Below are 25,470 nucleotides of genomic sequence, written 5' to 3'. Positions count from 1 at the left end.
ATTTTTTTCTTTTAATTTTTACAATGTCATATTCCCAAATTTTTTTATAATCGCAAGCTTGATCCTCTACTAAATAAAGGATTCAACAAGCAGTAAGTAGAAAAATCTCTGTTCCTCGAGAGTATAGACAAGGGCTATAAATAATAATCAAGTGATGGCCCTGCTCACAACTTCATCTGACCCTGATCACTCCCAAATGCCTCATCTCCAAACACCATCACACTCGGGGGCAGAGCTACAACATAGGACTTTTGGAGGAATATTATCCAGTCCATAGTAATACCTTTGTCAAAAATACTTACATAGGCACTTACATAGACTCATACAGGGAAGGACGAAGAGAAGGCAACGGGAAAAGATAGAGGTTTCAAAAAGAAAGCAAATATTATTATTTTCGGATCCTCAGTGTGAGGTGTATGAGAATTCGTGGAATTATTTCTATCTTCTGTACGTCTGAAATTGTGTCACAACTTAAAAAACTTAAAAGAAAAAAGTCAGCTCACTGCTGTCCTCTGATCATATCTCTACACAGACATCATTAAAAATTCTTAGAGATGATAATAGTAATGCTGGCAAATACATAATTGTCAAATCAGACAGTTAGGTGCTCCAAAAAAATCTTCCAAGAAACATCAATAATGATGTTATTTTCCACTGGCTGGTCCTTAAAGTTCATTTTCCATATCCAGAAGTATCCTCCAAGAGAGGAAGTATGGTATAGCACGTCGATAATTTCACATAAAATGCTATTTTGAATATAAAAGACTTATTGATTACTATATCTATCTCACTGTTAGTACCAAATAATAATAATAAGCAGAAACTCTGCATGTTCTCAGAAAAGAATGTTTCATTTTCTCATAAAAAAAGAACAGATTATACATTACAGTATAGAAATAGAAACAAAGATCACCACATGTTATGAATCTCTTTTTTCCCACTCTATCTCACTTTTCTTCCTCCATGATTTTCTCAGTATGTAGTAACTTAACCTTAAAGGCTGCTAGTATACACTGACTGAACTCACTAGCCAATATTTATAGACATTAAATATCCCTAAACAAACACAATAAATATAGATATCAAATATCCCTAATTTTGGCCGGTGCTGCGGCTCACTAGGCTAATTCTCCACCTGCGGCTCCGGCACCCTGGGTTCTATCCCGGTTGCTCCTCTTCCAGTCCAGCTCTCTGCTGTGGCTCAGGAAGGCAGTGGAGGATGGCCCAGGTCCTTGGGCCCTGCACCCGCATGGGAGACCAGGAGAAAGCACCTGGCTCCTGGTTTCGGATCGGCGCAGTGCGCTGGCCACAACACGCCGGCCATAGTGGCCATTTGGAGGGTGAACCAATGGAAGAAAGACCTTTCTCTCTGTCTCTCTCTCACAGTCTAACTCTGCCTGTTAAAAAAAGTATATCCCTAATTTTATAATATCATGTAACTCCTTCATAAGAGTCATATTCATATTAAATTTAAGAAGCGATTTATTTAACCATGAGGACTAGGCCTAACAATGAAAAATACATTCTTATAAACTAAAACACTATTTTATTAGAAATATAAAAGATATTACAGTCATTAATACTAGCTGACATCTTCCCCCAGAAAGCTTTTATCTAAGGTATACAAACTTCATGTATTACATAAATACAGCTTTGGGAACACAGTGATTCTTCCCACCCTACTTGCACTTCCATACTCCTTCCTCCTCCCTCTCCTATTCCCATTCTTACATTTTACTAAGATCTATTATCTATTAACTTTTATGCATAAGTAAAGAGTTTAAAAAATACTATGAAAAAAGAAAAAAACCTGCTCAACAATTGAGACAAGGGCCGTTCAAAGTCATCACATCTCAAAGTGTCAATTTCAGTTCTCTAGATTATCTTTTAGGTAATTAGTTGCCACAGAACAGGGAGAACATATGGTATTTGTCCTTTTGGGACTGACTTAATTCACTAAGTATAGTGGTTTCCAGTTGCATCCATTTTATTGCAAATGACAATATTTCATTTTTAATGCTGTATAGTATTCCATGGAGTACATATCCCATAATTTCTTTATCCAGTCTTCAGCTGACAAGCATTTGGATTGATCTCATATCTTAGGTATTATGAATTCAGCTGCACTAAACATGGGGTTACAGATAACTCTTTGATATACTGATTTCGTTTCTTTTGGGTAAATTCCCAGGTATGAGATGTCTGGGTCACATGGTAGGTCTATATTCAGATTTCTGAGGTATCTCCATCCTGTCTTCCACAGTGGCTGTACCAGTTCACATTCCCACCAACAGTTGATTAGGGTTACCTTTTCCCCACGTCCTCATCAGCATTTGTTGTTTGTTGATTTTTTAATGTTATTCTAATGGGAGTGAGGCAAAACCTCAATGTGGTTTTGACTTGTATTTCCCTGATGGCTAGTTATCCTGAGCATTTCCCCAATGTTTTCTAATAATTTGATGGTATCGGGTCATAGATTTAGGTCTTTGATCAATTTTGAGTGGATTGTTGTGTTAGGTGTAAAGTAGGGGTCTTGCTTCATACTTCTGCATACATACTTCTGAGATACAGTTTTCCCAGCACCATTTGTTGAAGAGGCCCTCTCTGCTCCAGGGATTGATGTTAGCTCCTTTGTCAAAGATAAGTTGGTTGTAGATGTGTGGGTTGATTTCTGCAGCTTCTATTCTGTTCCATTGGTCTATCCATCTGTCAAGTGCTCATGTACTAAGACATTTGCCACAGTATCTTTGCTCTTTAATTAATAAACAAATTATCAAAGTGGTTAAATTATTCGTTCAAGAATGTCAAGAAACAGAGCAACCATCAAACATATGTCTAAATATATATACAAAAAAAAGTCTAAATATATATACAAAAAACATAACCCCTGAACTCTTTTCATTATGTTTTCCAAACCTGCTCTAGAAAGAGTATATGTTAAGGTTAGAAAAGGGCTCCATAGTCTAATAAATCTAAAAAGTATTGAGCTGAACACAATCAATTTTTATTAGAAGGTAACATAGTCTTTAATATGCTAATATGTATTTTGAATCCAAAGAGGAAGATGGTTTATGACAACACTAAAATTATCATTTTAGAGTACCTATGTGGGTGTCCCACAAGTAATAAAAAGCTACACTACACTATATTATCCAATAAAACAACAAAGATTCCAGTTATGTTCATCAATGCCAAGAGAAAGGCTCGAGTATACATTATACAATGAAAGCAATGAACAAAGAGAATTTCTAGCTTACCCGTGTGCATCCTGGACCATCCATCTCTTTCACAGTCTCTGCTAGGAGATCCGAATAAAGTGTCAGCCCTAGGACTTGGGGGATCAACCTAAAGGAAGCAGGATTTCACCATGAAAAAGAGCTTATCCATTCTCAGCCTTTCAATCTTATGGTACTAGGAACATAGAGTACAACAGACATCATTTTAACCTGAGTGTCCATATGGGGCAGTCATGTTCCAAAGTCCATGTAGTCAAGTATTTTGCATTCATTTTTAAATAAAATTGAAATTAGTCTCCAGAAACTTTTTTTTTTCTCCAGAAACTTTTAATTGCATATTTGTACCTACTTTAAAACAAACATCTTCGGGGCCGGTGCTGAGGCATAGCAGGTAAAGCTGCCGCCCGCAGTACCAGCATCCCATATGGGCGCAGTTCAAGTCCCTGCTGCTCCACTTCCAGTCCAGCTCTCTGCTAAGGCCTGGGAAAGCAGCAGAAGATGACCCAAGTGCTTGGGCCCCTGTACCCACATGGGAGATCCAGATGGATTCTGGGATCCTGGCTTTGGCCAGGATCAGCCCTGGCCATTGCAGCCATTTGAGGACCAAACTAGTGGATGGAAATTGATCTCTCAGTCTCTATCTCACTCCTCTTCAAATAAATAATTACATCTTTAAAAAGGAGATAAAAGGAAATCAAGTCTAGCCATTTGCTACTTATCTCTTTAGCATGAATACTTTGAACTCAAACCCTTTACTTGGCTTTGTGTTTAGAGCCTAGCTTGCTGAGTGTTTTATAGATAATAATAATTGAATTTTTTAAACAAAAATACAAGTTAGAATGATAAAACATGGAGAAATAGGGTCTCACTAATGAGTACAGTGTTTTTATTTAGGGAGACAAAAGCTCTAGAGCATATACTGAACATTCTAAATGCCACTGAATTTTACAATTTAAAATGGTTCAGGGTGGGCATTTGGCCTAGTGGTTAAGACCCTGGGTGAGACACACATGGTCCCATATCATTGTACCTCTCTCTCTGCACTCAAACAAACTTAAAGAAAATATGGTTCAAATAGGGAATTACATGTTATGTGTATTTTATCACAATAGAAAAAGAAAATATCCTATTCTGCATAAATGAAAATCAAAAAGGTTTTTTAATCCTTTTAGGATGGTTGTGCTAGTTTGTCCCAATGTATGCTAACTGACTTCTTATTTTTTTTTATTTTTTTTTAATTTTTAATTTTTTGACAGGCAGAGTGGACAGTGAGAGAGAGACAGAGAGAAAGGTCTTCCTTTTGCCTTGGTTCACCCTCCAATGGCTGCCGCGGCCGGTGTGCTGCGGCCGGCGCACCACGCTGATCCGATGGCAGGAGCCAGGTGCTTCTCCTGGTCTCCCATGGGGTGCAGGGCCCAAGGACTTGGGCCATCCTCCACTGCACTCCCTGGCCACAGCAGAGAGCTGGCCTGGAAGGGGGCAACCGGGACAGAATCCGGTGCCCCGACCGGGACTAGAACCCGGTGTGCCAGCGCCGCAAGGTGGAGGATTAGCCTAGTGAGCCGCGGCACCGGCCTGCTAACTGACTTGTTTCTTATGCTTTAAGATTATTTTTCATAGCATGTGCTATTTGTCTTTCTTAACAGTGTTAACATTTTCCATGCACATGTATCAAGTTAAAATGTGTTTGGCTACCAATTTGCTAATTGCTTTTAAAACTATGAATGGGAGGTGTGGGTGAGGGAAATCCTGTTTATATATACAATTGGAAAAATACAATTTGCTATTCAATAAGCAATTTTATAAGTATTCAAATTTAGAAGTTTTGTTTACTGAAATCTGAGGGGAAGGCCACTTAAAACTTCAAAGTTTACACTAAGCAATGATAAAATTATTCCATTTGGAACACTGAAATGGAAGGTAATAATAAAACAAAAATTTTAAGAACAGTCATTGTTGCAAATAATTTTATGTGGCTAACTTCCATAATATTTGCTTATCCTTGTATTTGGCATTTTAATTAAAATGCTACTATTCCTTTAGAATATATTATATACTTTTTAAATTTAATTTGCAATTGTGGGCAGACATAAAAATTAAAGGATCCTAAAACTTCCATCAAGCATCTAATTAAAAGCATCTGGATTATCACTCAGCAACAAAAAAATGTAGACAGTTTCTATAAAAGAAAAACATAATCACAATAACCTCAATAAAATATTACCAATTGAAAGTATCCATTACACTATAAATTTTCTTCCTATAATAAAAACTACCACTTTAAGTTAAAAGAATACAGGATTCATACTCAAAACACAAAGGTCAGGGTGGACGTTTTGGCAAAGCAGCTGAAGCCACTGTTTGGCATGCCTGTATGCAATAATTGGAGTGCCTGGGATCAAGTCTGGTCTTTGCCTCCAATGTAGCTTCCTGCTAATGTACCTGGGAGGCAGCAGATGATGGTCCAAGCACTCACATTCCTGCCACACACATGTGAGACCAAGATGGAGTTTCTGGATCCTATCTTCAGAGTAGAGGGCATTTGGCGGATGAACCAGGAGACGGAAGATACCTCTATCTGTGTGTGTGTGTGTTTCTCCCTATCACTCTGCCTTTCAAATTAACTAATTAATCATTAAAAAACATAAAGATGGAATGAAATGCTGCTTTAAGGGATACAAACTGTTTTGAAAAGTATCATAAAGAAAATCTGAACTTTCAGATTGTTATACTGGGACAGCTGTAAGACACCCAAAGGGGCATGCTTACATGTTGGACTCCCTTGTTTGAGAATTTAGAAAACATGATTGACAGACATTTGAGTTAGGAGTTTCTTTTATAGATAACCCAAAAAGTTGTTTCTTATCTTGAGATTCAATATTAATACATTGTATCTGTATCTGTAGATAGAATGATCTTAAAATGTACCTTTAGTAATTTTTATTAGTTTGAAAGCTTTTGGTAAAGAATTGCTTTACTTTTTTAAGATGAACAAAGTTCATGTATTCCATATACACAGACTTAGAAACATAGTGATACTTCCCACCCTACTCTCCCACCCATGCAGCGACACTGAAGAATTGCTTTTAAGGTTAAAAAAAAAAAAAAGCTTCATGTGATTTAATGAAACTATGAAGATTCTGAGTAGGTTCCTTATTAAATAGCCCTTAAATTTAGTCAAAATCTATTTGGCTATCATATAGACACAAGACTCTAAATTTAAACTTTACCAAATCTGACTTCTGTAAAGAAAGATCAGGACTGTGCCACCCTGAAGTTAACTCTCTTCACTTTGAAAGCCCTTCCTATAACCTATCAGATAATGATTTGCTTCAAAAGGCCATTATACAAAGCTTACCCAAAGGACATAATTTCAAAGGAAACCTACTTTCCATTAAACTTTTTTTTTAAAAGGCTGAGGGTCTTCCTTTTCATAAAGAACACCTGGTTCTCTTTTAAAATCCTATCCTGCCATTTTAGTACTAATGTCAATTACAACCAAGTTCAATCTGAGGAATTATTACACTGTCCACTGTAAGAGAAGAAAAGAAATGGGTACTTAGAGGATTTAACATGGCATTCACAATGTAGCTTGATCTCTGCAGGTTTTAAGACTGAAAAAGCATGTTCTTTGATTTCTAATTTCCCATTTTAGATTGCTAGGCTAACAGTTCAAGAAAGAAAATCATTAATATAAACCAAAAGTTGAAAGATACGTCAGAATAATATTTTAGTGGATTTCATCATTTCCAAATGGAAAATTCATAAGACAGCACGTACATGTCTAATCACAAATGGAGGCTTATCTGTTTCTTTTTTGAACTCATAAGGTCCCAGATTTAAATGCGCCAGCCGCCGCCTGGTGTCTTCAGAAAGCTCACACATGCGTCTTTTTGTGTAGGGAGATGGAGAGTGTGACTTTGAAGAAATTGTGGGCTGTTCGTAGTTTTTTGCATTTATGCAGTATTTATTTCTCTCAGGTGACTTGGATTTCTTCTTCTGTGATCTTGATGTTCTGCTTTGCAGTCTGCCGTGTGACTTTTCAACTGGAGCTGAATGGTAAACGAATTTATCCTAAACATAAAAAATAAAAATTAACTTGGACAGATTTTTTAAAATCCTAGATAGAGGACGAAGAAACTTTTAGAAGTAATCTAATATACATAAAATCTATTCAAGCCAACTACATGATCTTTCCTATCTCTGCTGATCCTAGAGAAAATCAAATCCACATTCTCCTAGGTAACTTTTGTATACTAATTAATAAGGATATTATATCAAACTTCCTTCTTAAGTCTAACAAGGGCTTTATGAAAATTAAAGCCCAATATTTAATCATTTGAAAATTCCAAATTTCAAAGTCAGAAATGTATTATTTTTAATACTAAAAATTAATATACATATTGGTTCATTATATTTAATAATTGGCTTTTATAAATTAGGAGGACTATGTATGGTAGTGTTAAAAATATATCTCTAGCAGGCAGCAGTGGCGGTGGGGCCATTTGGGCTGCTTCTCTGGCTTGGTCTCCTTCGGTGTTTGGCGGTTCGGCTTAGGCAGGTGCCATGGGCAAGCGGGACAATGGGGTGGCCTATATGAATCCAATAGCAATGGCCAGATCAAGGGGTCCAATCCAGTCTTCAGGGCCAACAATCCAGGATTATCTGAAGTGGCCAAGACCTACCTGGGAAGAAGTAAAAGAGCAACTAGAAAAGAAAAAGAAAGGCTCCAAGGCTTTGGCTGAAATTGAAGAAAAAAATGAATGAGAACTAGAAGAAAGAACTAGAAAAACACAGAGAGAAATTATTAAGTGGAAGTGAAAGTTCATCTAAAAATAGAGAAAAAAAAAAGAAAAGAAGAAATCTGGTAGGTATTCATCTTTTTCATCAAGCTCTGATTCTTCCAGCAGTTCTGGGCACTCTGAAGATGATAAGAAACAAGGAAAAAAGAGAAAGAAGAACCATTCACATAAATCTTCCGAAAGCTCCACATCAGAAACTGAATCAGACAGTAAGGACAGTTTAAAAAAGAAAAAGAAATCAAAGGATGCAATGGAGAAAGAAAAGGACATTAAAGGACTCAGCAAAAAAAGAAAGATGTATCCTGAAGATAAGCCTTTGTCAGCTGAATCCTTATCAGAATCAGATTACAATGAGGAGGTACATGCCAAAAAGAAGAAAAGCAGTGAAGAACGAGAAAAAGCAACAGAAAAACAAAACAAAAAGAAGTATAAGAAACACAGTAAGAAGAAAAAGAAGGCTGCAAGTTCAAGTCTTGACTCGCCTTAACATTAAGAAAAATCAGGATCCCTTACAAAGAAAGTGCAATGTGTAAGGAAATTTCAACTGTGAAAACTATGGCATAGTTAACTAAAATGCATGAATTTTCTTGTTTTTAGAATTATTCCTGCAGTAGCCACTCAGATGCCACTGTATGAAAGGGCTGTGATTGTTGCCTGCTGCCTGACACCTCTTTTCTCTCTTCCAGTGCTTGGTAACTCTGTGAGATAAGACACTGCACTCCTACCTAGTGGTTAAGATACTTGGGAATGAAGCTAACAGTTTTGACTAGAACTATCTAGTAATAATAAATCAACAGAAACACTCCGATACATCTGTAAGATGTAATCAGAAATGACCAGATGATTCTAGTTAAAACTTTTAAAGTAGGGATTCCATTGATATGCCAGAATCCTTACTCTGTAGATAAGTGTATTTTAATTTTGCCCCTTGTATACTTTTATTGACTTGGGGAAGGAGCTTTTAGGGTCAGGAGGGAGGATTGCTATCTCTTTAGCTAGCAGAATAGCGTGCCTTTGGTCCTCCACATCCTCTTTCTGTGGACACAGCAGCCATGCTTCATGGGGCAATCAGAGCTGTGGACAGCACTCTTGCTCTTTGCTGAGCTCATCCTGGGACTCTGTTGTAGGCTGCTTTGAGTGAGCCAGAGAAACAGGCCCTTTGCAGCATGAGAAAGCCTCCAAGTCTCTGGGATTTACCTCCACTTGAATAATAACTGAATATTTTTAGCATTAAAATGAATGTCATTTGAATTAATTTTGACTTCACTTTGGCTTTGGAAAGGAAGCATTTCAAGTAGACACTGGTACTTTTTTAACTTGACAGCTAAAGATTCTAAAATGCATGTTTTATATTGTTAAGTTTTAACCAGTCAGGAAAATTTTATGTAACCAGTAATAGTTACTTATTTTTTCTACAAATTTCATTTAGGCTGCAATGTGTAGCTTTTGTTAACTCTTTACTCTTGCTTTCTTAAATTAATTACTATGTTTAATGGCATACATGCCAAGATATTTAGCATGTACAAAGCAGGATTTCCTTTTTTTTTAAACAGCTTCATATTGAAGCTGAGACTTAACCGTAAACAAGTTGAGTGGCAGGCTGGTATGCTGTTGTCTTGTTACATAAAGCTATTGCCAGAATCTTAGTAAATATAAAGTTTTAAAAGTTTGTTGTCATTGTATATTAATAACATATTATGACAAGTTAAATTTAAGTGAGAATTACATTACTGTTCTTCCTGTGTCATATCTCCTGCTGAATTGTTTATTAGGAATGTTAAAAGGAATTATATATCATTTTTACTTTACAGTTTTTATATAATCAGGTAACATGAAATAAAACTTGATTTGTAATCCTGCCTGTTACAAAGGGTGTGCTGATTCTATTGGTACGTGCACAGAACAGTTTGACACAAGAGGCTGAATAAATAGCTATTTTACCTATAAAAAATACATCTCTAGTTGATTATGAAATTTTTATAGGGAAAATAATAAAAAATAAGTTTCATTCTATAATTACATATGTACAGTATGATAATTTGAACACATACACATTTTAATGTTATGTATTACTTAGATTATACAAGGTGAATAGCATTTTAAATTCCCTTCAAAGTTATAACTTTACAATTAAATGACAGATAATCATATGATTTTAATTCTAGTTCCACATCTTTATAAAAGTAAAAACATAAAATATTTTATAAATTTAATTTAATAACTTGTATTTCATCTTCTAGTAAAAAGTTGTTAGTAGTATAAAATTCTTGATGTTATGAAACAAATTTGGGGACTGGCACTGGGTCATAGCAGATAAAGCTGCTGCCTGCAGTGCCTGCAGTCCATATCGGCTCTGGTTCGAGTCCCAGCTGCTCCACTTCCAGTCCAGCTCTCTGCTAAGGCCTGGGAAAGAAGATGGTCCAAGTCCTTGGGTCCCTGCATCCACGTGGGAGACTCGGAAGACGTTCCTGGCTCTTGGCTGCGGATCGGCGCAGCTCTGGCCATTGCAGCCATTTGGGAAGTGAACCAGCGGATGGGAGACCTCTCTCTCTTTCTCTCTCTCTCTCTCTCTGCCTCTGCCTCTGCCTCTCTGTAACTCTGCCCTTCAAATAAGTAAATCTTAAAAAAAAATTTTGACATTTCTAATTTTGTTGTGTTATTAGGATAACATTTTTTTTAACTTTTATTTAATGAATATAAATTTCCAAAGTACGATTTATGGATTACAATGGCTTCCCCCCCATACCGTCCCTCCCACCCACAACCCTCCCCTTTCCCACTCCCTCTCCCCTTCCATTCACATCAAGATTCATTTTCGATTATCTTAATATACAGAAGATCAGCTTAGTATACAGTAAGTAAGGATTTCAACAGTTTGCTCCCACACAGAAACATAAAGTGAAAAATAATAGATGATTTTTTTTAAATGATGATGAAATCAGATCAGACCTATTGTCATGTTTAATCCCAGTGAGAGTCAAGTTGGGAGTTGATAATTTCTTTTTTTTTTTTTTTACAGAGGATCAGTTTAGTATGCATTAAGTAAAGATTTCAACAGTTTGCACCCCCATAGAAACACAAAGTGAAATATATTGTTTGAGTACTCGTTATAGCATTAAATCTCAATGCATAGCACATTAAGGACAGAGATCCTACATGAGGAGTAAGTGCACAGTGACTCCTGTTGTTGACTTTACCAATTGACACTCCTGTCTATGGCATCAGTAATCTCCCTATGCTCCAGTCATGAGTTTCCAAGGCTATGGAAGCCCTCTGAGTTCTCCGATTCTTATCTTGTTTAGACAAGGTCATAGTCAAAGTGGAGGTTCTCTCCTCCCTTCAGAGAAAGGTACCTCCTTCTTTGAAGACCTGTTCTTTCCACTGGGATCTCACTCACAGAGATCTTTTGCCAGAGTGTCTTGACTTTCCATGCCTGAAATACTCTCATGGGCTTTTCAGCCAGATCACCCCGGTTAGAATGGCTCACATGCAGAAATCTACCAACAACAGATGCTGGCGAGGATGTGGGGAAAAAGGGACACTAACCCACTGTTGGTGGGAATGCAAACTGGTCAAGCCACTATGGAAGTCAGTCTGGAGATTCCTCAGAAACCTGAAGATAACCCTACCATTTGACCCAGCCATCCCACTCCTTGGAATTTACCCAACGGAATTTAAATTGGCAAACAAAAAAGCGGTCTGCACCCTAAAGTTTATTGCAGCTCAATTCACAATAGCTAAGACCTGGAACCAACCTAAATGCCCATCAACGGTAGACTGGATAAAGAAATTATGGGATATGTACTCTTTAGAATACTATACCGCAGTAAGAAACAACGAAATCCAGTCATTTGCAACAAAATGGAGGAATCTGGAACACATCATGCTGAGTGAAATAAGCCAGTCCCAAAGGGACAAATACCATATGTTCTCCCTGATCGGTGACAACTGACTGAACACCAAAAAGGAAACCTGTTGAAGTGAAATGGACACTATGGGAAACGGTGACTTGATCAGCATAGCCCTGACTGTTAATGAACAACTTAATACATTATCCCTCTTAGTAGTTTTTTTGTCTGTTCTACTTAATATGACTGGTTTAATTCTGTAATTAATACACAGTTATTCTTAAGTATTGAAAATTAACTGAAATGTGATCCTTGTTAAACATAAGAGTGGGAATAAGAGAGGGAAGAGATGTATAATTTGGGACATGCTCAAGCTGACTTGCCCCAAATGGTAGAGTTAGAAACATACCAGGGGATTCCAATTCAATCCCATCAAGGTGGCATGTACCAATGCCATCTCACTATTCCAAGTGATCAATTTCAGTTCACAATTGATCATAATGAAAGGACTAAGAGTCAAAGGGAGCACATAAACATGTCTAGTACCTGCTAACACTAACTGATAGAATAAATAAAGGGGAGAGTGATCCAACATGGGAAGTGAGATACTCAGCAGACTCATAGAATGGCAGATGTCCTAAATAGCACTCTGGCCTCAGAATCAGCCCTAGGATAACATTTTATTCAAATAGTTTTGCCTTAATAGATTATAAGTAGAAAGATTTCTTCATATACCATGTAGAATTATAAGAAGTTTTCAATTACAGAATATGGATGGTTCAGAATCTCTTTCTTCATAACACAATTTTAAAACCACAAATTCTACTGCCTTTCTCACTTTCTCAACTCCCCCCTTTATTTGCTAAGGGTATCTGAGTATATAAAATACAAATGTGAAAAGAACACGGAAGAGTCAAATTTTCTACAAAGTAGATATACAAGGACATAAAACATTTTCCAAATTGGAGAAGTAAGTCTATGAGTTTCCTACAGACCAGAAGCATCAGATGATTTCCTCGTTCTTTCTCCTATAGTTTGCAATATGCTCCTGGACCTTCTCCCACCTTGTTCAATGACCTCAAGTAATTAAGAATTTTTCTGTTTAATCGCATTCCATTCATCTCTGTGACATCACACTGACTCACAGAGGCAATGGATTTTAGCACTATAGCAAGGATCTTTGAGGTTTATTAAAGCATTCAAGAAATGAATCTTTCTAAAACCTTGGAATTAGAGTTTCTGTTTCTCAGCTCTGTCTTTTTCTACTGAATTTTGGGTTTCATCAGCATGCAGACCCATTACATCCATAAATCTGAAAATCCCAAGCTGATCAAACCCTCTTTTCCTCATCCTACTTAGTTTACTCACTGAATCTCTTACTTGCTCTTAACACCCTCAGTCCTACGCCTCTTTCCTCCAATCTTCTACGTATTTTAGTATCGCTTACTTACAGACCCAGCTGAACTGAATGATAATCATCCATTTCAACAATGCTGCAGAGTTCTTTCTTCTATATTCACCTCAGATTATGCCAAACATTAAGTAACTAACCCCATCTTCTTTCTTAAAGTTATGAGGGTTGTATACTGCTAGTGGAAGTTATAAGATGCACAGTATGTACTAGAAATACATGTCAACTCTACTCATTCCTAAATACAATCTGTCCATGCCTGACAAAGCTTACAATAGTGGCCTTGTTGTACTACTTTAAAATGGCTGCCATAACTTCCCTTTGTGAACACACACACACACACACACACATAGAGCAATTTCTCCCACAGTGACTCTGAGTTGGATATGTGACTATCTTTGGTCAAGAGGACACTAGCACATGTGCCACAAGGACAGACTTGAACAATGCTTGACCTCTCCTAACCTGAAAACATTCTCTTATCATGTGAATGAGCCACAGTTACTGTCCGGATACAGGGTGAGAGGCTCCTGATCATTGCCCTGAGTGAAAAAAACAAGCAAACAAACAAAAAAAAACAAACAAAAAAAAAACAACAAAAAAACACCTTTATTACCAGAAATGGAAGGTCCAGCACTGGCCAAAATGACTGCCAGCTGCCAGACATATGAGTCAAACTATTTTAGATCACTCAGCCCTAGCCAGCTGGTCAATAGCAGAAGAATCACTCAGCAGATCAACAGAACCGGGAGAAATAATAAGCGGTTTAAAGTCACTGAATCAGTGAGGTTTATCATACAGCAAGAGCTGCACAGTGGAGCAGACTAACACATTAATAAAGTCATTACTGATATTTAACTAGTCAACAATAAATCTCCCTTTAAGAAAAAAGAATAACTGAGGGGCTGGAGCTGTGGTGTAGCAGGTAAAGCCACTACCTACAGTGCCAGCATCCCATATGGGCATCAGTTCAAGACCCAGCTGCTCCACTTCCAATCTAACTCTCTGCTATGGCCCGACAAAGCAGTAGAAGTTGGGTCCCCTGCACCCACATGGGAGACCCAGAGGAGGCTCCTGGCTTCAGATCCTCACAGCTCCAGCCATTGCGGCCAATGGGGGAGTAAACCAGAGGATGGAAGACCTCCCTCTCTCTCTGTGCCTCTCCTCTCTGTGTAACTCTTTCAAATAAATAAATAAATCTTAAAAAAAAAAAGAAATAGAACTGAGTAGACAGAAAAACAGTTTCATCCAGAAAAAAAAATCAAAATAATATGTTTAATTTTCAGCCCATTTAATTAGGGACAAAACATCCAATCTGAAAATATGAAAAGGATTAAAGGGCACTATAATTATCTGGAAATCTAAATAATTTTATAACTCTTTCCAAAACTTAACGTTTATCTTATTTTTTTCTTTGAAACAGAAAATGATACTTTATAGCCATTAAAATTTTAATTGAATCTAATATTCCCTTGGAGAAATAAGTGGAAATATCAACTTAAAATCAAATTGTGTTACCATTCCGTGTTTTATCTAGAAGTGACTGTTTCTATGGCTGAATAATCGTTCACCGTTTTCTGCCCTATTTTCTTTACACATTCTCCATTAATAAACATCTAGCTTGACTTCCTGTCCCAGCCTTTGTGACTGGTGCTGCATTCGCGTGCTGCACAGCAGGGTAGGGTGACCACAAAGCACAGTGATGTTTCATATACTCTACAAGAACTGGCTCAAGACACAAAGAATAAGAAAATGGAAAAGCTAGTTGCCTGATCTGATCTGTTTATGCTAGGTAAATGTGTTGAAATATTGTATTATCCACATAAAAATATACAAGTATCACATTAATAAAAAGTTTAAAAATGTCTTTTAATTTTAAGTGAATATTTTGTTGAGCCCCCTGATAACCGTTCCACTTTGTGTTTCAACAATTATCTTCTGTACCTCCCCAGTCATCTTAATTTTCTAATATAGCCTTAGATAGAACTGTAAATTCATCAGTTATATTTCATATTCCAGTCATGAGGAATACATTCTTATTCAGTCTTTACAGCAGTCTTATGAGGAACATGAACTCTAAGCTACAGGTCTGTTTCTAATGTATATTTTATTTATTTTAAATATATTTTCTTAAATACTGATTGACACCAAAAGTCTATTCTCTCACATCACTGTTCAAAAAAAAATCAAACGACAAACACTGAAATTCCAAATCAGGGATAAAAAAAAGTCTTGCCAAAAATTTACAATGGAAAATGTTAGTTCCCAAGTATAATTTCACTATGCATGGGTGAAGGTTTTACATTCAGAAAAGGCTCTTCTACTGAGCTTCATACTTGGAATATATATGCACTTTTATGTGGGTATACTATATTTCAGACAAAACATAAAAAGAAAAAAAGACTAGAAGTCTTTTTTCAATCCATTAGAAGGGCATTCTCCAGTATGGAGATAAAAATTATCTCAGTCTGGGCAAAACATTTCTATACACAATGCATATCTCAAAAAGAAGTCAATAACATTATCTCCATGCTTGGCAAGCATAGATTATTAGATCTCTAAATAGCTGTTTCAGTTTGCATTTAAAAAATGTACTTCAGACCAACTCTGAAATACTAAATATCTGCTAAACAAAATAAGAATGATCCCCTCAAATAATTCTAAAACTACAAGGTACCTTTCTTAGTTTAAGTCAGTTACCATTCTGAGCAAATTTTATTCAAAAGATGATAATATAGTAATTTACCATCCTACTCCCTCCATGATAGGCCCAGTCCAGTCATTTGAGTCTCTTAGGCTTTCTATATTCCTGGCTCTTGATCACAGCCTGGTCATTATTACTGCATCACAGTGCAACTGCCCGTGAGGGATGCCTAGATACAGGCTGTTAGACAACCTGTGAACAAGGTAGCCAGCCCATCCTGGTGACTCACGAAGAATCAGTATAGAATGGAATACTAGATTCAGCTATCTCAGCCTCCTACAGGCAGTTTTACAGACACAGAGGAACTTAAGCTGAAAGTCTTCCCTTGATCTGATTGCACAAATGTGGCCATCAAATTCCTGAAGGAATTATAAACACTCAAGAAATCACTCACTGAATAGCAACATCCCAGTCTGAGAAGCTCTGGTCACTTTTACTAAAAATGGGTCCTTTGGGGCCAGTGCTGTGGCATAGTTGGCTAAGCCTCTGCCTGCAGTGCAGGTATCCCATTTAGGCGCCAGTTTGTGTCCAGGCTGCTCCTCTTCTGACCCAGCTCTCTGCTATGGCCTGGGAAAGCAGTAGAGGATGGTCCAAGTTCTTGGGCCCCTGCACCTGGGTGGGAGACCTGGAAATAGCTTCCAGCTCCTGGTTTTGGATCAGCCTATCTCTGGCTGTTGTGGTCATTTGGGGAACCAGTGGATGGAACTTTTTTCTCTGTCTCTGCCTCTCTCTGTCTGTAACTCTACCTCTCAAGTAAATAAAATCTTAAAAAAAAAATGGATCCTTTGAATGTTTTTGCAGTAACCTGGAAATTTTTATAACTTCCACAAGATTCACAGACTCTCCAACGAGTTCTCTGAGACTCCTTGATCACGGTATGTTTCTGGCAGCCTGATTTCTTTGCATTAAAAATAGAAAGATTGGGGCTGATGCTGTAGGGTAGCAGTTTAAGCCACTGCTTGCAACACTAGCATTCCATATGGAGTGCTGGTTGTAGTCTGAGCTCTTCTGCTTCCTATCCGCTTCCTGCTGATGTACCTGGGAAGGCAGTGGATGATGGCCTAAGTGCATGGGCCTCCTACCATCTTGGCTCCTGGCTTCAGCCTGGCCCAGCACCGGCTGTTGTGGCTATTTGGGGAGTAAACCAACAGATGGAAAAATTTCTGTCTCTCCCTCTCTCTGTCTCTCTGCCTTTCAAATAAATAAATCTTTTATAAAAATACAAAGGTCCATGAAGTAAAGCAAAAACAAAAACATCATGGTACCCTCTGTCATGTGTACTAACCTTTTCATTCTTACAACTAACATGTAACCAAACTGTTAAATAGCTATGTAAATTGTTTTCAACTAAAAGTTGGTCGCAATAAAGAAAAGAGATAAAAGGACCAAAATAAAATAATAAAGCTTGGCAAATGGCCTCAGAGTCAGTGAACTAAGGGGGCTTCCATAGCCTTGGCAGCTCATGACAAGAGCCTAGGGTGATTACTGATGCCATAAACAAGAGTGTCAATTTGTTAAGTCAACAACAGGAGTCACTGTGCACTTACTCCTCATGTAGGATCTTTGTCCTTAGTGTGCTGTACATTGAGATTTAATGCTATAACTAGTACTCAAACAGTAGTTTTCACTTTATGTTTCTGTGTGGGAGCAAACTGTTGAAATCTTTACTTAATGTATGCTAAACTGATCTTCTGTAGATAAAGAGAATCGAAAATGAATCTTGATGTGAATGGAAGGGGAGAGGGAGTGGGAAAGGGGAGGGTTGTGGGTGGGAGGGACGTTATGGGGGGGGAAGCCATTGTAATCCATAAGCTGTACTTTGGAAATTTATATTCATTAAATAAAAGTTAAAAAGTTAAAAAAAAGAAACACTAATACCTAAAGATAAATGTGAATTGAGTGCCTCTACACTTAAAATTTGGAGTGGGAGGCAACTGAGGCTCATTTTAGATTAATAACAAAGATGCCATCGCTCGGTAAGAAAGACACTACCCTGAAATGCCCTTTTCAAAGTACCAGGTCTATGTAAATCTGTACTGAGAACTTGATGTTTAACTTACTGTGTTTTAATTCTTTTTTTCATAAAATATGCAGAGTTTTCTTAGTAAAGAATTAAGAAGAGAATAAAGAAATAAGCAAAAAAATATATTTTAAATAAACAATCTTAACCTGAGTGCGGCACTTCCTTGAACTTATCAGACATTCAGTAATCACTGAAGTTGTAGAAAATTCCAGCTTTGGAGCAATTCCCTAAGGAAAAAGAGGTTACTATTAGACACGTGCTTTTTAAAAAGATCATCCGTGAAGAGATTATGACCTAGAGTAATAAATGCTTATCAAGGTTCAGCTGCTTCATTTGTTAGCTTGAACTTAAGAAAAATGACAGCACAGTAATGCTAAACATTAGCAAGAAACAATTTCATTCCTGATGATTCAGTTATGAATGATTATATTACTTTTCTGGAATAATACTTCTTTCATTTTAATTTTCAAATATTTCCCCATAAATTTTTAAAATACAATAGTAAAATCATAAATATGTAAATATACCTAAAGGATTTTAGCTCCTTTTTACATTTACAACTTAAGACATATTTAAATAGGTAATCAGGAAATAAATATGTTAAGTAGCTTAACTTAGGAATTCCACAATGTATACCTATATTAAAACATCATGTTATATTACCAAAAATAAAAAATATTTTATTAAAATTCTTACAAATGAAATACTTCAAATGGTTCCATTTTTTTAAAACTACAGCTCATGGGTATTCAATTCCTGAGAACATATGCCTCTAACAATTCTTCCCACATATTTTCCTATAGTGTAGCTTACATTTGGGGGTAAGAATGCGTCCAGCTTCTATTTGTCACAATATTTCACCCATCAGCTGAACATTTTTTGGGTAAAGTAGTGACAAATGATAAAGTACAAAGGGATAGGCACAAAGCATCTGAGAAAATATTTAGACACATACAAGTTTATAGTCACCAAAACATGAAACAGTATCATCAGTGCCCAGGGCACTTCACTGTAATATAATGAGAAGTCAAACATGAACCACAGTACCTACAGTTGTTCTCTGCAAACCCAGCCTGTGACTAAGTTTAAGGTTTAAAACACCACATAGATTACAGAAAAGGTAAAGTAATACATGAACTATCTTGTTTCTGTAAACATTCCTTTTAGTGATGATATTCACTATACATGCTTGTTAATTATCTATTATTATGTAACATTACTCCAAAACATGGCAGTTTAAAACATCAGTAATGGGATGGAAGAGGGAGTAGAAGATAGGATGGTTTGCAGGTGGGAGGGAGGTTATAGGGGGAAAAATCAATATACTCCAAAAGTTGTACTTTTGAAATTTATATTTATTAAATGAAAGTTTTCAAAAAAAATCAGTAAATGGGGCCGACGCTGTGGTGTAGTGGGTGAAGCTGCCACCTGCAGTGCCGGCATCCCATATGGGCACTAATTTGAGACCCAGCTACTCCACTTCCTATCCAGCTCTCTGCTGTGGCCTGGGAAAGCATTAGAAGATGGCCCAAGCCCTTGGGCCCCTGTACCCACATGGGAAGACCCAGAGGAAGCTCCGGGCTCCTGGCTTGGGATCGGCACAGTTCTGGCCATTGAGGTCAACTGGGGAGTGAACTAGCAGATGGAAGGCCTCTCTCTCTCTCTCTCTCCGCCTCTCCTTCTCTCTCTGTAACTCTGACTTCCAAAGAAATAATTCCAAATAATTCCAAAATAAATAAATAAATATTTAAAACAAGAGTTAGGCTACTTTTCAGTGGAGAGTATCAAAAGTTTTGTGCACTCTGACCACTAATTTCTTATTCCTCTCACATGCAAAACACCCCCATACCCTACCAAAAAAAAATCAGAAAAAAAAAAAAAAAAAAAAAAAACAGAAAGTCTCATTCTTCTACAAATACCAGCATAGATCAAGGCTGGTCCTTCAAGTTCAGCTCCTAGAATATGGTTCTGTACAATCAGGTATATGAGCTAAAGAAATAGAGGTATCTGCCCCAGGCATGTTGAATGTACACAAGTGCAGCATGTGTCCACAGGACAGCCACAATAGCTATTCCTGGTGAAAGATTGGGAAAACAGGAGGCAAACAGGAATTACACAGCAGTTCTACAATCCAGCCAGGGAAATGTTAGACGTTCCTTCAGCAGGGCTCGGTCCTACTCTTGCTCAGAAATAAGCAGCCATGGTGTTTGCCTCCACATCCTGGAGTCTGATTTACATCCTCTGAAGCAACTCCCGCAAGGAGAGATAGTAGACTGTGGGAGATGTGCAGTGTTCTGAGCTAGGGTGTCGCCAAAAGAGTTTGAAGAGTCCCAAAGACCTTTACATGTGGTAACGTGTTTTGTCATTTCAGACTAACCTGGTGGTGTTTCTGCCAACAACGTTTTTAAAAAAAATGTTTAGGTCTCTTGTCAATCTTCTTGGAGTTCACTCCAATAGACAATGCCACACCCCTCTCTATATTAGGATTTTGCTGAGATATTGTCCTTAAAGCATTAGAAAACTTTAACATTTGATTACATGATTTTCTAAGACCATATGTTAGATGTTCTTTAGGCTTTAATAAAAGAGTTAACTATCGCTTCACTTTCACTATCAACTGATAATTTTCTAAAAGTTCCATGGAATGATTTTCAGTTAGAAGTAATTTCTTAATTTCTGCATTGTCTGTCACTGGGAAAGGCTGGGAATCAAGAAACTCCTTTCTGTTTAACAGCCTTTCCTTTTGTTTGTATCTCTCCTCTCACATGAGCAACAAAAAGAAACCAGGTTGCTCATTTCGTGCTCTCAACAGAAAGCTTCCTTGGACAGACCATCCTTCACTGCATTTCACATGGCTGCAAGTGCCTGTGTTAAACTCTCACCCATGACATAACAATGATCCTCTTTTCTTCTAGTTTCTCACTCTCCTGTAAAGGCTTATCTGACAGTCTCTTCAACAATCTGTAGGCTTTCACAAACACTCCAGCAAAGCCCTTCCTGGTTCTGCCCTCTCCAAAGAGCTGTTTGCTTATGCTCCTACTTGACAGTAGGTTTCCATGACAGTGAGTAATCCAAGAGAGAGAGCAATGAAAAAGTCCCAATATTTTAAAAATTTAATCATTTAGCTGGCGCCGCGGCTCACTAGGCTAATCCTCCGCCTTGCGGCGCCAGCACACCGGGTTCTAGTCCTGGTCAGGGCACCGGATTCTGTCCCGGTTGCCCCTCTTCCAGGCAGCTCTCTGCTGTGGCCAGGGAGTGCAGTGGAGGATGGCCCAAGTGCTTGGGCCCTGCACCTGCATGGGAGACCAGGAGAAGCACCTGGCTCCTGCCTTCGGATCAGCGCGATGCGCTGGCCGTAGCGCGCTGGCCGTAGCGCGCCGGCCACGGCGGCCATTGGAGGGTGAATGAACGGCAAAAAGGAAGAACTTTCTCTCTGTCTCTCTCTCTCTCACTGTCCACTTTGCCTGTCAAAAAAAATTAATTATTTATTATTTTGTAACATATTTGTACATGCTCATGGGGCTCAGTATGATTTTAACATGTAAAATATGCAGCTGTATATGTCATTGACCATATACAAATTTAAATCCAAAAATTAGTAAAAAATAGAATAATGAATTAAAGATCATGTGGCTTTCTTCCTTTTTCTTTTTTAACTTCATATTTTATTTATCTAGTTATTTTTAAAGATTCATTTTATTTGTTTGAAAGGAAGAGTTATAGAGAGAGAATAGGACAGAGAGATCTTCCATTCATTGGTCCACTCTCCAAATGGCCACAACAGCCAGAGCTGGACCAGGCCAAAGCCAGGAGCCTAGAATTCCATTCAGTCTCCCATGTGCATGGCAGGGGCCCAGGTACTTGAACCACCTCCTGGTGCTTTCCTGGGCACATTAGTAGGGAGCTAGATTAGAAGTGGAGCAGCCAGAAATCCAACCAGTGCTCACATAGGATGCCAGTATTGCATGTGGCAGCTTAACCTGCTGTGCTACCCTTTTCATTATTTTTGAGATAATATATCTGTAATTAACCTTATACTGAAAGGCTTAATGCTCCACTAAATAAAGAGTTCAACAAACAAAAGGAAAAAAGACCATCATTGAACAGGAAAATAGGCAAAGGCTATAAACAATAATCAAATGAAAATGCTCAACTTCACTCATAAAAAATAAATTTTAAAAGAGCCACAAAGGGCCAGCGCCGTGGCTCACTAGGCTAATCCTCCGCCTTGTGGTGCTGGCACACCGGGTTCTAGTCCCGGTCGGGATGCCGGATTCTGTCCTGGTTGCCCCTCTTCCAGGCCAGCTCTCTGCTGTGGCCAGGGAGTACAGTGGAGGATGGCCCAAGTGCTTGGGCCCTGCACCCCATGGGAGACCAGGATAAGTACCTGGCTCCTGCCATTGGATCAGCGCGGTGCGCCGGCCGCGGCGGCCATTGGAGGGTGAACCAACGGCAAAGGAAGACCTTTCTCTCTCTCTCTCTCTCTCTCTCACTGTCCACTCTGCCTGTCAAAAAATAAAAAAATAAAAAAGAGCCACAAAATCATTAAAAACTATTGTACTATATAATTCTTATTTATTTAAAAGGCAGAGTTAGATAGAGAGACAGACAGACAGACAGGATGAGATCTTCCATCTACTGATTCACTCCCCCAAATGGCCACAACAACCAGGGCTGGGCCAGGCTGAAGCCAGGAGCCTGGAACTCCACCCAGGTCTCCCACATGAGTGCTAAGAGCCTAGCAACAGACCATCATCTTTGCTTTCCCAGGCACATTAGCAGGGAGCTGGATCAGAAGTGGAGCAGCTGGAATTAGAACCAGCGCTCCAATGGGATGCCAGCATCTCAGTCAGTGGCTTAACCTGCTGCACAACATTGGCCGGCCTAACCACAACACTGGCCGGCCCCAGTAGTATATAATTCTTAACAATCTGACAAAGATTTAAAACAAAGTGTGGCCAGCGCCGCGGCTCACTAGGCTAATTCTCTGCCTGCGGTGCAGGCACCCTGGGTTCTAGTCCCGGTTGGGGCGCCAGATTCTGTCCCGGTTGCTCCTCTTCCAGTCCAGCTCTCTGCTGTGGCCCGGGAGGGCAGTGGAGGATGGCCCAAGTGCTTGGGCCTTGCAACCACATGGGAGACCAGGAGGAAGCACCTGGCTCCTGGCTTTGGATCGGCGCAGCGCGCCGGCGGTGGCAGCCACTTGAGGGGGTGAACCAACAGAAAGGAAGACCTTTCTCTCTGTCTTTCTGTCTCTCACTAACTCTGCCTGTCCAAAAAAAAAAAAAAAGAAAGAAAAGAAAAAGTGTGACAAAACACTGTATTTGCAACAAAACTAATACACACAAGCATTTCTTTCTCCCACATATAAGGGAGAACATGTGGTATTTGTCTTTCTGTGTTCAGTTTATTTCACTCAATATGATATCTTCCAGTTCCATAGTTCCATTTAGATGCATTGATAGATGCATTAATTCATTTTTTATATCTGAATGATATTCGTGTGTGTGTGAGAGAGAGAGAGAGAGAGAGGGATGATGGATACCTTGATTAATGCCCTGTTTTGGCTATTATAGACACTGCTGCTATAAACACTGTGGTGTAGGTATCTCCTTGAATCAAGGTATTCGTGTCTTTTGGTTATTCATCCAATAATAGGACTGCTATATCAAATGCCAAGTCTGTTTCCAGGCTTTTTAAGAAATTTCCATAGTGCTTTTTACAGTAGCTGCACTAATTTACATTCCCACCAAGAGTGTGTAAGAGTTTCTCTTTCTCCACATCCCCGCCAGTAACTGTTGCTATCTTTTGGATAATAGCCATTCTGACAAGGGTGAGGGGATATTGCACAGTGGTTTTGATCTGCAGCTTCCCTGCTGGCTAGTGATACTAAGCATTTTTTCACTTATTTGTTGGCCATTTGTATCTTCTCTTTTGAGAAATGTCCACTCAGGTCCTTTTCCCATTTCTTCATCAGATTGGTGGTTTTGTTGTTGTTCAGTTTTTTGAGTTATTGGTATATTCTGGATATTAATTCTTCGTCAGATAGGTGGTTTGCAAATATTTTTCCCATTCTGTTGGACGTCTCTTCACTCTATTGTTTCCTTTGCTGCGCAAAAGCTTCTGAGTTTGATATAGCCCCATTTGTCTAGTCACTTTTGCTGCCTGTGCTTTGGGAATTTTATACAAGAAGCTATCAACCATACTTCAAGTGTTTTCCCTATGTTTTCTTCAGCATTTCTATCGTCTCCGGTCTTAATTAGGTCTTTGATCCATCTTGAGTTGATTTTTTTTAATATGGTGAGAAGCAGAGATCTAATTTCATTCTTTTACATATATATATCCAATTTTGCCAGCACCATTTATTGAAGAGATTATTGTTTCTCCAATGCACGGCCTGGACACTTCTGTCAAAAATTAGTTGCCCATATGTACATGTATATATGTTATTGGGGTCTCTTTTCTGTTCCATTGATCTATGTGGTTTTTTTCCAGCATCATGCTGACGTAATTAACACAGCTTTGTAGTATGTTTGAAGGAAAGTGTTGTGATACCCCCAGCTTGACTTGTTTTTGCTCAAGGTTACTTTGTTCTGGGTCTTTGTGATTTCCAATGAATCTGGTGATTGTTTTTTCTAACTCTGTAAACAATGTCATCAGTATTTTGATAGGGATTGCACTGAATCTGTAGATTGTTTTAGGTAGTAAAGACATTTTAATGATATTAATTTTTCCAATTCATGAATAAGGAGTATCTTTCCATTTTCTATGTCCTTGATGATTTTTATTCATTAACAGTCTATAATTTTCACTGTAGAGATCTTTCACTTCTTTGGGTAGATTTTTTCCTAAATATTTGATGTTTTTGTGTCTGTTGTTCATTATTGGTATATAAAAATCTATTTTTATATATTTAATTTGCTTCTTTGATGTAGTATTTATGTTTTTCCATGTACAACATGTCATGAACAAACATGGATATTTTGACTTCCTCCTTTCCAATTTTGATGCCCTTTATTTCTTTCTCCTCCTTAACTGCTCTTGCTAATACTTTCAATAGTATATTTAATAAGAGTGGTGAACATGGACATTCTTTTTTTTAAAGATTTATTCATTTATTTGACAGGCAGAGTTAGAGAGAGAAAGAGAGAGAGAATTTTCCATCTGCTGGTTCACTCCCCAAATGGTCTCAATGGCTGAGAATGGGCTAGCCCAAAGCCAGAAGCCAGGAGCTTTCTTCCTAAAAGTGGATATTCTTGTACTATTCCAGATCTGAGAGGAAATTTTTCAACTTTTCCCCATTTAGTATGATATTGGCTATTGGTTTGTCATATATAGCCTTTAAATATCTTTTAAATTTACTTATTTTGAAAGTCAGAGTTTTTTATATATATATAAATGTTATATATATATATAGAGAGAGAGAGAGAGAGAGAGAGAGAGAGAGAG

At 38.1% G+C, this 25,470-nt stretch overlaps 1 protein-coding gene and 1 pseudogene across 2 annotated transcripts in view; one reads left to right on the top strand and one right to left on the bottom strand.

The window, feature by feature from the left end:
- SPATA6 (spermatogenesis associated 6) overlaps positions 1 to 25,470 on the bottom strand; it is a 129,095-nt gene that overhangs the window by 66,239 nt on the left and 37,386 nt on the right. For both annotated transcript variants that reach the window (XM_008265284.5, XM_008265285.5), the window contains exons 6-8: positions 18,171 to 18,251; positions 7,017 to 7,310; positions 3,258 to 3,345 (exon numbers count right to left, since the gene is read on the bottom strand). In XM_008265284.5, the coding sequence (XP_008263506.1) occupies positions 3,258 to 3,345; positions 7,017 to 7,310; positions 18,171 to 18,251 (463 nt within the window). The remainder of the gene's footprint in view (positions 1 to 3,257; positions 3,346 to 7,016; positions 7,311 to 18,170; positions 18,252 to 25,470) is intronic.
- Positions 7,739 to 8,525, top strand: LOC100339245 (protein FAM133B pseudogene; annotated as a pseudogene).

The sequence above is a fragment of the Oryctolagus cuniculus genome, chromosome 7, assembly GCF_051225735.1.
Source record: "Oryctolagus cuniculus isolate XC-2025 breed Fujian yellow rabbit chromosome 7, ASM5122573v1, whole genome shotgun sequence".
In the NCBI taxonomy this organism is placed as follows: Eukaryota; Metazoa; Chordata; class Mammalia; order Lagomorpha; family Leporidae; genus Oryctolagus; species Oryctolagus cuniculus.
The sequence above is the reverse complement of the archived record's forward strand: the minus strand, read 5'-3'. Positions and strand labels throughout refer to the sequence as shown.